Here is a 12,479-nt window from a genome sequence, read left to right as displayed (position 1 = left end):
GTAGCACGCGAGTGAGAACGGAATGGAAGCACGATACATTAGCAGAGCCAAGTTATTCATGCTGCCCCACGCTTTTAAGGTATGAGCAGGCTAAACACCTTTTTTGTTGTTAAATCTATTCCATCATTTCCGACCTACAACTCTTATATGTTGTGTAGACGTACTTGATGTGGTGGGCGCTAACGTTACATTTGAATTATGTGTTTGTTCCTAATATGTGCTCAGTATATTGCGGTATGTGATGATGACACGAAGGTAATAATTATTTGTATTTTCAGGCTGTATAGGCGCTGATACAGCCTGAAAATACAAATAATTATTACCCTTGTGTCACTCGCGTGATACTTCCTCTACATACTCTGTCAATACCTGGCCAGGGTACTCCTGGGTCCTAGTGCCCCCCCCACGTTACACTATAATGTTATGCACATGTATTTTATATGTTAATAAAATTGAATTTATCTATAGTCCTAATTCTGTCACGGTTTGATGTCACAAAGAAGGGTGTATCCGAAAGCTGTCTACAACATTTGTAACAGGTGATGAAAAAGTAAACAAATAATTAACTGTATTAGACATTTGTTAATGATGAATAGGCTTCACTTCAGATTAGGGCACACAATAGCATCTGCTAATGATTTATAGATGTCTTATGAATGTCTTAACAAATCATTTGTTGAACATGAACAAATAAATGGAGGTACATAGTCGTTTTTTCATATCCATTTTTCAAAGCATCTACAAATGTGTTACTACACATTAAACAACATTATTTAATGATGAACAAATCAAGTACAAACAATGTTGATAATGAGTTATAAATAATGTAGAACTAATTTGTAAATGTTATACAAATATAGTTATAAATGATTTCATAATAATTTACGAATGTATATAAATGATTTGTTCATGATTAGTTCATTATCTACAAATACCTTATAAAGATCTTATAACTGAGTGTTATTATGAAGTGTTACCTAAAGGGTACCATAATTATTCTAATCATGTAAATTAGATAGGTACAATTGCAAAAATTACACAAGATTATGCACATATTCTTGAGGATACTACATATGCAAGTGTGGAACTGGGGTATCAGCAAGAGCAGGAGGGATCTACTAAAAGAGAAGTTTATTCTTGAAGGCAGTCAGTGAAGTAAGAGCTGTAAGTTTAAGGGTCTTAATATATTGGTAATATATATCTTAATATATCTTAATATATTGGTAACATATTAATATTACAACTTTGTACATACATCTGATTAGCACCAGTAGTACTAAGTTATATATTTTATACCCAGTTTAATTACCTGTACATTATATATTACTATTGCACTTTACTGTTACGTTTGCACTCTGGTTGGATGCCAAACTTATTTTTGTTGTACTGTACTTGTGCTCTATGATGACAATACATTTGCGACAGTGGCTCAGGAGGTAGAGTGGTCGTCAGGTAATCGGAAGGTGCCTGGTTCGATTCCCGCTCCTCCCGGGCAGTGTGTCGAAGTGTCCTTGATCAAGGATTAACCCCTAATTGCTCCCGATGAGCAGGTTGGCACCTTGCATGGTTGCCTCCGCCATCGGTGTGTGAACGTGTGAGTGAATGGGTGAATTTGAGGAAGAAGAATTGTAAACCGCTTTGGATAAAAGCACTATATAAATGCACCATTTACCATTTATATTTTAATCGAATCTAATCTAGTAATCACTATACACTATTTTCACTTCTGTATAGCATATTAAATTGATAGCAAGCTGTTTATATTATGTGTTGTTGACAAAATAAATGTTTTGTATTGAGCAGCAGCTGTTGTAGATGCTCACTTGACATGGCAGCCTCATCAGTTTCTCACATCTGATCTCACACAGAGTACTGTATTGCTGCCGCACAATCATTAACGACAGTATGGACCCTGACTAACAGTGTAGTGTACTGCTTTAAAGTCAAGGCAAAATGGTATTTCGATAGTATCTAGCTTCCGTATTGTGACGTCTTTCCGAGTGAAATGGGATAGGCCGACGGGACATAATAATAATAATAATAATGCACAATAATAATGCAGGACCTCTTTAGAGGTCTTTATTTCGGCATGCAACAAACTACGACATGCAATGGGAGCGGTACACACACACTGGAATACACGCACACACATCCATTGTCTTTTTTCTCAGTCGCCGATGCGATTGAGCTCTGCGCTTAACCCATCCCGTCGTCCTTCCCCCCAAGGGCAGCCGGGAGCAGAAAATGGCGTCTGCGAGGTACCGCACCCGGGGACCAATCCAAGTTCTCCTGCCCGTCTTCGTCAAGCGATCTGTTGTGCATGTTTTTCCATTGGGTTTATCTTATCGGGGGGGAAACCCTTGCGAGCACGGGGAGAACATGCAAACTCCACACAGAAAGGCCTGGGAGATCCCCCACCTGGGTACCTGGCAATGCGGAAAACTGGTCCCCAAGCGGGAATCGAACCCTGGACCTTCTTGCTGTGTTAACCACTACTGCACCGTGCCGTATAACCGTGCCGACATAACGTCTGGAGGAATTTGATTTGATCGTTGAAAACATTGGGGTCAATACTTGATATAAGGATATGAATACATTTATTCTTTGTATTTCTTTTGGCATATATTGTTAAATAATGACCAGGGAAACTATTTAAAAAGATGAAATGGTATGAAATGAATATAATCCAAGTGTCACAGTCTGGCTGGTCTTTCTCCTTCAACAGACTGTCCTCCAATGGGACTGGAGACGCTGAAGATTGACGATTTCCAGCTCCATGCATCCACCATGAAACGCTACGGACTTGGAGCACACAGGGGGCGTCTCAACATCCAGGTGAGACAGGAATATAGAAAGTTTCACTGGAATTGCATTGCTAGTGGAACAGCTTAGGCCAATGTTTATTTGCCGTAAAAGTATTGCTATCAGAAAAACACTGCAACAGGAAGTAAAACTTGGGTCCATTTAGAATTTTTATGTTGTCAACTTGAAACGTTCTATAATGCTTTAGGAACGGTTTGCACATAAATAAAGGACATCAAAGGGAGAATTGGTGCTGGTGTAACGAAGGTACTGTGTGTCTATCCTACAGTCACGATGGACAGTGTTGTGAAGTGACTGTGGACGGCAGCGGTACTGCAAGTAAACTCACTCCCCAGAGGCGTCCAGACCCATTACTTAGAAGTGAATTCACCTCTTGGTATAGTGGTCTGTGATGCCGCCCGTCACGCGGGAGACCGGGGTTCAACTCCCACTCGAGGCATGTCCGAACCGATCTGTTACACTGGTGCCAAGTGACCCGGATGCCTTGGGTGGTGTGAGTTTAGGGGGATGAGTGTAACGGAGGTACTGTGTGTCTATCCTACAGTCACGATGGACAGTGTTGTGAAGTGACTGTGGACGGCAGCGGTACTGCAAGTAAACTCACTCCCCAGAGGCGTCCAGACCCATTACTTAGAAGTGAATTCACCTCTTGGTATAGTGGTCTGTGATGCTGCCCGCGGCGCGGGAGACCGGGGTTCAACTCCCACTCGGGGCATGTCCGAACTGATCTGTTACACTGGGATCAAATGGTAAAATGGTAAATGGTGCATTTATATAGCACTTTTATCCAAAGTGCTTTACAATTTGTTCCTCACACTTGACCCATTCACTCACACATTCACACACCGACAGCGGAGGCAACCATGCAAGGTGCCAACTTGCTCATCGGGAGCAGTTAGGGGTGTCTTGCTCAAGGACACTTCAACATGCTGCCTGGGAGGAGCGGGAATCGAACCTGGGAACCTCCGGATTAACAGACGACTGCTCTAACTCCCGAGCCACTGTCGCCCCCGATCTCAGGCATTTTGGATTCCCTGCCCCATTTTAAGCGGAGGTGATGGTAGAACATAATGTAAATACCTAAGAGGGCCATTTGTGTAGCAGGGCAAACGGGGAGGCCCCACGTCGTCCTTAGACCCTGTCTGTGTACATGCCTGGCTGGTGCCATTATAATATGGCATGGCGGCATGGTGGCGTAGTGGCTACTGGCACTGTTGCCTTACAGCAAGGTCCGGGGTTCAAACCTGTGGGGGCCTTTCTGTGTGGAGATTGCATGTTCTCCCCATGTTTCTGTGGGTTTACTTCGGGGACTCCGGGTTCCTCCCACACCAAAAGACATGCATGCTAGGTTTCCTGCCATTGCCCTTGACCAAGGTACTGGCATTACAACTGGAGTTTGAGTTTCTCCATGGGCCAAGAGTTCCAACATGAAGAGGAAGAAATTCCCCATGGGGATTAATAAAGGTACAACTTAAGCTCTTAAGCCCTAGCCATATTTTCTGAAAATGTGCCTAAAAATACATACCTAAGTAAATGGAAGATTGCTCCACTTCTACAAGGTCCATTTGCATGTTATTGGTATCTATAGGACATCTATGGATCTCTGTTATTAGGCTTGAGTAAATTGTAATGAACCAAAGGAGAATATACATTTTCTTTTTATTTATTACATTTTTTCATCTTTGACGGTGAATAACACCATGCTAAAATTGACCAGACATGAAAAATTGCCACTGAGCTCTTTCAGCACCATCTTGAGATCATGGGTACAAAAAAAACAGGGTCTGGCGTGAGTTGAGAAGTGTAGTTTTTTGAAATTCGAAAGCCCATCGAAAGCCCTGGGTCTCTTATCTCAAAATACTACACCCAAGTTAGGTTGCGCCAAGTCCTCGCGCCAATAAGTGCCTTTTTCCAACTCGATGCGCTGAGATTTCTATAAACTCATATTTCACGAATAACACTTCAAATCATTGCTAAACAAACATAGTGCTGAAAATATACACTTTGACTGCTGTTTTGACAGGGTTATGGTATTTACTCTTGGCTAAAATGTTTAAAGAAACGCAACATTAATTCTGTAGAGATGGATTTATGGCATGATAACAATCTCGTACCAGTACCGGACGGCTCTGGTTTCTTAAGATAACTTCTCTATGTTTTTGCAATTCTTATTGTGAAAGTATTTCAACACATGCATCCCTTATTCAAGGAACCCCATGTCAAAACATCCCATAACTTTGTCTGTTGCCAAACATTATGATGCTTGCAGCTTGCCTCCTAACGAATACAACAATTAAAATGGTAGTACAATCTTTAGTCCTGTCCCATCTTGACTACTGCCCAGCAATTTGGTCTAGCGCGTCAAAGCAAGATCTTAGTAAACTCCAGCTCACTCAAAATAGAGCTGCCCGCCTCACTCTTCACTGCTCTATAAGGAATAGTGTGGAGGGAATGCATGCTAGACTGTCGTGGATGAGGGTGGACGAGAGACTAGCATGCAGTTTGATTCTGTTTTTAAATTACATTTGTACCTTGGGTAAACCCACTCAATTGTATTATATTCTTTTATCCACCAATGTAGACATGACCATAATACCAGACATGCTTCAAGTAGTGGCTTTACCCTACCTCTGCCTAGAACCAATGCTCTCAAGAAAACTGCAATGTATAGAGCCATAACATATTGGAATAGGATCCCATTACATATCATACGTTTCAAAAAGAAACTTAAAGGAGCCATAATCCGGAAGGAAATCAATATGGCATGCATGAGTGTAGCTGCAGCCATGTTATCCATATACGTCTTCTATTTACTTTGTTTTAGTTTTAAAGGTATGGTGAAATGGATTCACCTATGATGACCTTCTTTTGTTTTATTTTTTATTGATTATGTATGTGATATATGACTGATTTATTTTCATTATTTTCAGTTGCCTTTCCAATGGCAGTGTTAAATCTGGATTTAGTAATTTCCTCGTGTTGGCTACATTTGAAAAAGAAACACAACATTAATTAATACGGTCTATATTGATCGATTTATGAGAAAACAGCTGGGGGACCCTAGGGCTTAACAGGTTTAAGATTCAAACCAATATTTTGAAATTATGATACAGGCTGGTCTGGGTTATTGTATTCGGTAGCTCCGTGGAAAGATGTCTGCTGTGATAAAAAAAAAGAAAAAAACGGCTTTGGCCCTGTTCATTTAACGGCGGGCGACATTATGACCCGATTCACGACACATTTTTAATAGTCCAAGAAGACGTGACCTGAAAGAGAAAACAATACTGTTGCCATCCAAACCAGGGGCACATCCCCAAACCTAATAAAGTGGATTGGCATCAGGGAGAAGAGGTATTTCCTGTGAGCACAGTGCAGCGCCTGCAGGAGTGCAGTCTGCAGTTTGACTCATAATATGCAAACTGAAACATACATACACACGGCACACGCATGCACACATAGACAGACACACACACACACACACACACATTTAATTCAAACAAGAAGACATTTTCCATTTTAAAACCATTAAAACAAAGCCTGGTATTTACACCTTTTCTGTATAATCTTTTTGCACATTGTGCACGCTCACCAGGGATCATACCGGGACAGAGATAATGTGTCCAACCTTGAGAGAAACTATTCGTTAATCTGAAGGCAGATGTTCCCTGTTGAATCAGGACGGTGTCCAGTAGATTCAGCTAATTTCCACTGCTGGTACTCATGTGTTCATATTCCCAGCACACAAGCTGACACAAAAATTGCTGGTTGATTTCCCAAGTCGTCAAGCTGATGAGTTCAGTTCTCTCTTGATCTCAGGAGCTTTGGGGAGACATTTCTTGTAAAAATGTCTGCCCGGTTTGCTGGCATGGGAAATTCAGATAAGACATCAATCAAGAAGGCCCTAACAAAAGACAACTCACTTTAACACTTTGAGAGCCAGTCCGTGTTTTCCTTTTTACCCCCTTGAATGCCCAAATCCACTCCAATGTTAATTTAATATCGCCTAATCTATGTTTTAAATTATGGCTATGTGTCTAATCTGCCCGTCGCTTATCAAAGACTCATTTTCCAGTCAACATTGTCAAAGCAGATTGTTTTTTTATCGCTTCATTTCCGTTTGATAGCATTTTGAAAATCACTTGTTTTCACGGAAAAAACAACCCATTCTATCATAATCGTCTTTTACTGGAATATTCTAGAACGTTGTCATTTGTCGGCCTATTTATGAATCGTTTTCAAATAAACGCTAGATAATCTATAGTATATGTGTGTGCACGCACGCTCGTGCCGCACACTGATAATCGCTGCTCTTATTTCCTGATGGCTTTTACAGTCAAAACAGCTATATCACATATAGGGGAAACGCTTATATATCCGTGAAAACGAGTCATAAGATGATTCGATGATTATCATAAGACTGATAACATAGATTCCTTACCTGAGATCAGATGGTATCCAAATGGATTATTCCAATTCCTGATCACCATTCGAAAAAATCGATCATTGTATTGATCAACCGTGTGTACAGTAGAACACATAATCCTGCTGCTCTTCAGGCTCCGGAGTGATGCCGGTCGATGCCGGCTGCGTGAGTGAGACGTAAAATGTGGTGTCAGAAATCCTTTCTCCCATTCACTTTCATTGAGTCCAATCCAAAAGGGTGATTTACCATCTGGGAGACGATAGGGGGCGCTTTTTCCACATCTGAGAGCCTGGGGTGACTGGATCTCCAACGGTAGGCTCGCTTGATGCAATATGATATCAGATCGCTAATAAAAAAAAACGAGAAAAATGAATATTCTTGTGATGGGCATTCAACCAGCCGTGAGTGGCATTCAAAGTGTTAACGGGTCTTTGAGGAGAGGATACTGTATATCATTGTGGGAATCTCTATTGTCTTCATGTCTCCAAACCTAATTGGGTGGAAACGTCTGAAAGGCTGATTTGATTTGATTTGATTTCTGTTAGGATTGATTAGGATGCAGTGGTGTTATGTACTCTGAACACATCCATATACACGATAACGTAAATATGGATGAGGAAAATTAATAGTGTGGCCTGTCAGCATTTCCCAGATGCTAACTCCAAGCCAGCGGCCGTAATTTATCACTGCAATGTGCTTAGCTGGTCTGGCTTTTCTGGAGACAGTGGTATTTAATACATCATAATTGGGTCAACAGTTTCTTTTGGCTGCTAGTGGCCATGCCAAGTAAGTGTCAAGAAAAGGAATCCTCAAACTGCATCCAGAAAATGGATCCTGAAATCACTGGAGGAAATCTCAGGAAAGCCGTCAACTGGAATGAAGTGCCGATAGGGTCCTCGTTGATCTGTCCTGTCTCAGATGTTTGGCTTGTATTCAGCTCTATAGCTTCGCCTTTACTCCCTCCTGTGTGCTGTTGCTTTAGTCCCCTTCGAAGCTCTGGCACAATCCTGCCAATCCGACAACCCTGTTACCTGCACCTTGCAGTTGTTGCCAGGCCCAACCTAAATCTAGCCATTTACAATGCAATTCAGTTCAGTTCAGTTCAGTTCAGTTCAGTTCAGTTCAGTTCAGTTCAGTTCAGACTTTATTGTCCCTCAAGAGGAAATTTGCTTTGCAGCAGTGGTAGAGACAACAACAACAACAACAACAACAACAACAACAACAACAACAACAACAACAACAACAACAACAACAACAACAACAACAACAACAACAACAAATAACACAACACAAGAAACATCACATCTTACAGAATCCAACCAGGAAAAAGAAAAAAGAATTTAATGCATTACTGTTATTTTAACAGTGCATTTAGTGCCCTGGGGATGTACGAAAATTAAAATATGTTGCTCTTTAGCCTGGGGATCCTATATCTCCTGCCAGAGGGGAGGGGGACAAACTCCTCCAAGAGAGGATGGTCAGACCTGTCTATGATCGTCTGAGCCTTCCGCAGAATTTGTCTGTTATAAATGTCTGTCAAGGAAAGCTGCTGGGTCCCAATTATCTTGCTGGCCATCATGACTATGTTGGCCAGACTGTTTTTGTTCTGTATTGACAGGTTGGCATACCAGGAGACAATACAAAAGGTTAAAATGGACTCAACAAAAGATTTGTAAAACAAAACCATAAGTGTTTTGTCCACATTAAAAGTGTTTAGTTTGCGCTAAACATTTGCGTTTGAGTCTCTGCAGACCTTTTTTTTTTAGATTTCAGATGTATTCTGATTGTGGTTTAACTACTGTTCCTAGGTACTTGTAGTGATCAACCTTCTCAACAGGTGAGCCCTTAATTATGGTTGGGATGGTTGGGTGGGAGGTTCTTCTGAAGTCAATGTCCATCTCTTTCGTTTTAGTCACGTTTAACTTTAGGAAGTGGTTGTCACACCATTCTATAAAGTGTTCCACAACGGGCCCATGACCAACCTCTCCATCCTGAAGCAGACTGATTAAAACAGTGTCATCTGCAAACTTCAGTATTTGCCTGTCATTGTGGTTGCTCCTGCAGTCGTTTGTGTACAAAATGTACAATAATGGGGACAGGACACATCCCTGGGGTGAGCCTGTAGATGAGAGCCGCTTCTCTGATAGAGCACCATTTGCCCTGACTACCTGGGGTCTACATGTTAAAAAGTCCAGGATCAATTTCACCAAACCAGCATCAAGGAATGTTGACAGTAGCTTCCTAATTAGAAGATGTGGTTGGATCGTATTAAAAGCTGAGGAAAAATCGACAAATAACGAGTTTTTGTCCCCTCAAGATGTTTGTATAAATAGTTGTATAGTGTGATTGTAGCATCATCCACCCCTCTATTAGGCCGATATGCAAATTGCATTGGGTCGAGCAGACCCTGAACATTGACTATTATGATTACTTTTCCAATTGATTCCTTCCACAGTTTAGGGACCTATACTGAGCAAGTGACATGTTAAAAAGACCAGTGAAAATGTTGCATATTTGGTCCGCACAGACTTTAAGTAATTTCCCAGTGATCATGTTAGGCCCAGGGCTCTTTCTAACATTACACTTGTGAAACAAGGATCTGACAGACTGGGCACTGATTGTAGGCAGAGAAGTGGTAGGACAGTCACCCAACATATCAAACAGATCACTGTGCGCATGCTTGTAAAATCATGCTCAACATCAAAATGTAGATACAGTACAAATTGTTCAACGCATTTGCAAGCTCTAAGTGAGAGTTGAAACCATCCATGTTGATAAACACATTTTTCTTTTTATCCTGGCCTGTCATGGCTTCCATGCCACGCCACACGCGTGAACACTTAAGGTAACCTACTTGCGTTCAGCGTCCCACGTGACCACGCCTAGCACGCCCCCGCGGCAGAGCAGCAGAGCGCTCTCCTTCGCGAATACGCTCGTTCAGAAAGCAAGCCGCCATCTTTAATGTGTCACATACTGTAGGTCGCATAGGTAATATTAATAGGTTGCCGCACGCGGCATTATGCATGTAGTGTACTGTACAATACAGAGTTAAGAGTGTACTGTACATACAGAGTTAAGAGTGTACTGTACATACAGAGTTAAGAGTGTACTGTACATACAGAGTTAAGTGTGTACTGTACATACAGAGTGTACTGTACAATACATATAGTTAAGTGTACTGTACATACAGAGTTAAGTGTGTACTGTACATACAGAGTTAAGTGTACTGTACAATACAGAGTTAATTGTGTACTGTACATACAGAGTTAAGTGTACTGTACTGTACAATACAGAGTTAAGTGTGTACTGTACATACAGAGTGTAGTGTACAATACAGAGTTAACTCTGTATGTACAGTACACACTTAACTCTGTATTGTACAGTACAGTACACTTAACTCTGTATGTACAGTACTCACTTAACTCTGTATGTACAGTACACACTTAACTCTGTATTGTACAGTACACTTAACTCTGTATGTACAGTACACACTTAACTCTGTATTGTACAGTACAGTACACTTAACTCTGTATGTACAGTACACACTTAACTATGTATGTACAGTACACACTTAACTCTGTATGTACAGTACACACTTAACTCTGTATGTACAGTACACTCTTAACTCTGTATGTACAGTACACTCTTAACTCTGTATGTACAGTACACTCTTACTGATTAACTAGAAACTGTACAGCGTAACGTAACGCAACATTATATAATGTTATTTAGGCTCCTCATTCGCTTCCATTCATTTTGGGGACAATGTTTAAATATCGGAGATGAACGTTATTTCGATTGATATGAATAGCTAGTTACGTTTATATAGAGAGATGATAAATTAATTAAACGTAAAAAAAAAAATAAAAAAAATTGAAGTGATTCAAACTTGCCACCGACTGACCAGCGGCTCCACAGCAAGCTGACGAACGAGTTGAGCTATCCGTCAATATTAAAACTGAGTGACGAATGTATAATTTACACTTGTGCCAATTGCCTACTTATTATTAAGCTAGGTATTGCGCGTGCGTTGCTTGATTGGATTACGAATGCATAATGCCGCGGCAACCTATTAATATTACCTATGCGACCTACAGTATGTGACACATTAAAGATGGCGGCGCGCATTCTGAACGAGCGTATTCGCGAAGGAGAGCGCTCTGCCGCGGGGCGTGTGCTAGGCGTGGTCACGTGGGCGTCGTGGCCAATCAGAGAAACGCGGAACGAAACGCTGAACGCAAGTAGGTTACCTTCAGTGTTCACGCATCCCGCACTGCTTTTAGGTCATTGCTGTGAAATGTGTCCTCTATTTTGGTTTTATATTGGAGTTTAGCCCTCTTGATTTCATATCTGACCTCTTTCTTAGCTTCTGCAATTTCCCCTTCCCCCCATGTAAGAATGCGTCATGCTTCCTGTGCAGTGCATCCTTCACTTCTTTGTTTAACCAGGGTTTGTTATTTTCGAACACCTTCACATGTTTAATTGGGATGATTGAGTCTTTAAGATATAGAATATAACAAGATATCACTCTCATCAAGGTCAGTTGGGTTTATAAAGATATGCCAGTCTGTGCATTCAAGTGCTCCCTTTAGTTCGTCAATAGCACATTCAGTCCACTTCTCTCACATTCAATTCTCAATTCAAACTAATGGATGTGCATTTCACCCAAAGGGTGACCCAATGGACTTTGCACAAGAATAAACACAGGGATCTAAAATGTATGTTTAAAAAGACATGATAAACAATTACAGTAACAACAACACCAGATGTTTGAAGGGGAATTCACTCTCCTCAGATCTTTACAGCAGGGGAATTAACCAGGTCACCCTAACAACATGGAGCTGGGTTTTGTTCTCTGAGCTGCTGCTTCTCTCTTCCCGGCAGGCCGGTATCTACGAGGATGACCTCTACGACGGGGGCTGGTGTGCGGGGAGAGACGACCCTCTGCAGTGGTTCGAGGTGGACGCCAGGAGGCTGACCAAGTTCACAGGGGTCATTACACAAGGGAGGAGCTCCCTCTGGTCGTGAGTACTATAGGAACCCTCCGCCGAACGTGTTCTGAACCGTCCGCAGGCGCATTGGTTTTAATGAGCATGTTATGAAGAAAGGGCTCTTGTTAGTTTATTTAACCCTGTGAAGCCCTCGGTTGCAAAATTACAATCACTTTTAGCTTTTAGCTATTTTAAAAAGCACATTTACATAGTCAATGGGTCCTGTTCAGCCTCACAATTCT

At 41.4% G+C, this 12,479-nt stretch overlaps 1 protein-coding gene across 1 annotated transcript in view; it reads left to right on the top strand.

Moving 5' to 3' along the window:
* The window catches only part of LOC311236155 (inactive carboxypeptidase-like protein X2), a 105,832-nt gene that overhangs the window by 30,003 nt on the left and 63,350 nt on the right, over nt 1-12,479 (top strand). Inside the window, exons 3-4 of the mRNA XM_084323780.1 lie at nt 2,726-2,835; nt 12,131-12,270. Coding sequence (XP_084179906.1) covers nt 2,726-2,835; nt 12,131-12,270 — 250 coding nt within the window. The remainder of the gene's footprint in view (nt 1-2,725; nt 2,836-12,130; nt 12,271-12,479) is intronic.

This window comes from Notolepis coatsorum, assembly GCF_963971535.1.
Source record: "Notolepis coatsorum genome assembly, chromosome: 10".
In the NCBI taxonomy this organism is placed as follows: domain Eukaryota; kingdom Metazoa; phylum Chordata; class Actinopteri; order Aulopiformes; family Paralepididae; genus Notolepis; species Notolepis coatsorum.
This window is presented reverse-complemented; position numbering and strand designations above follow the sequence as displayed.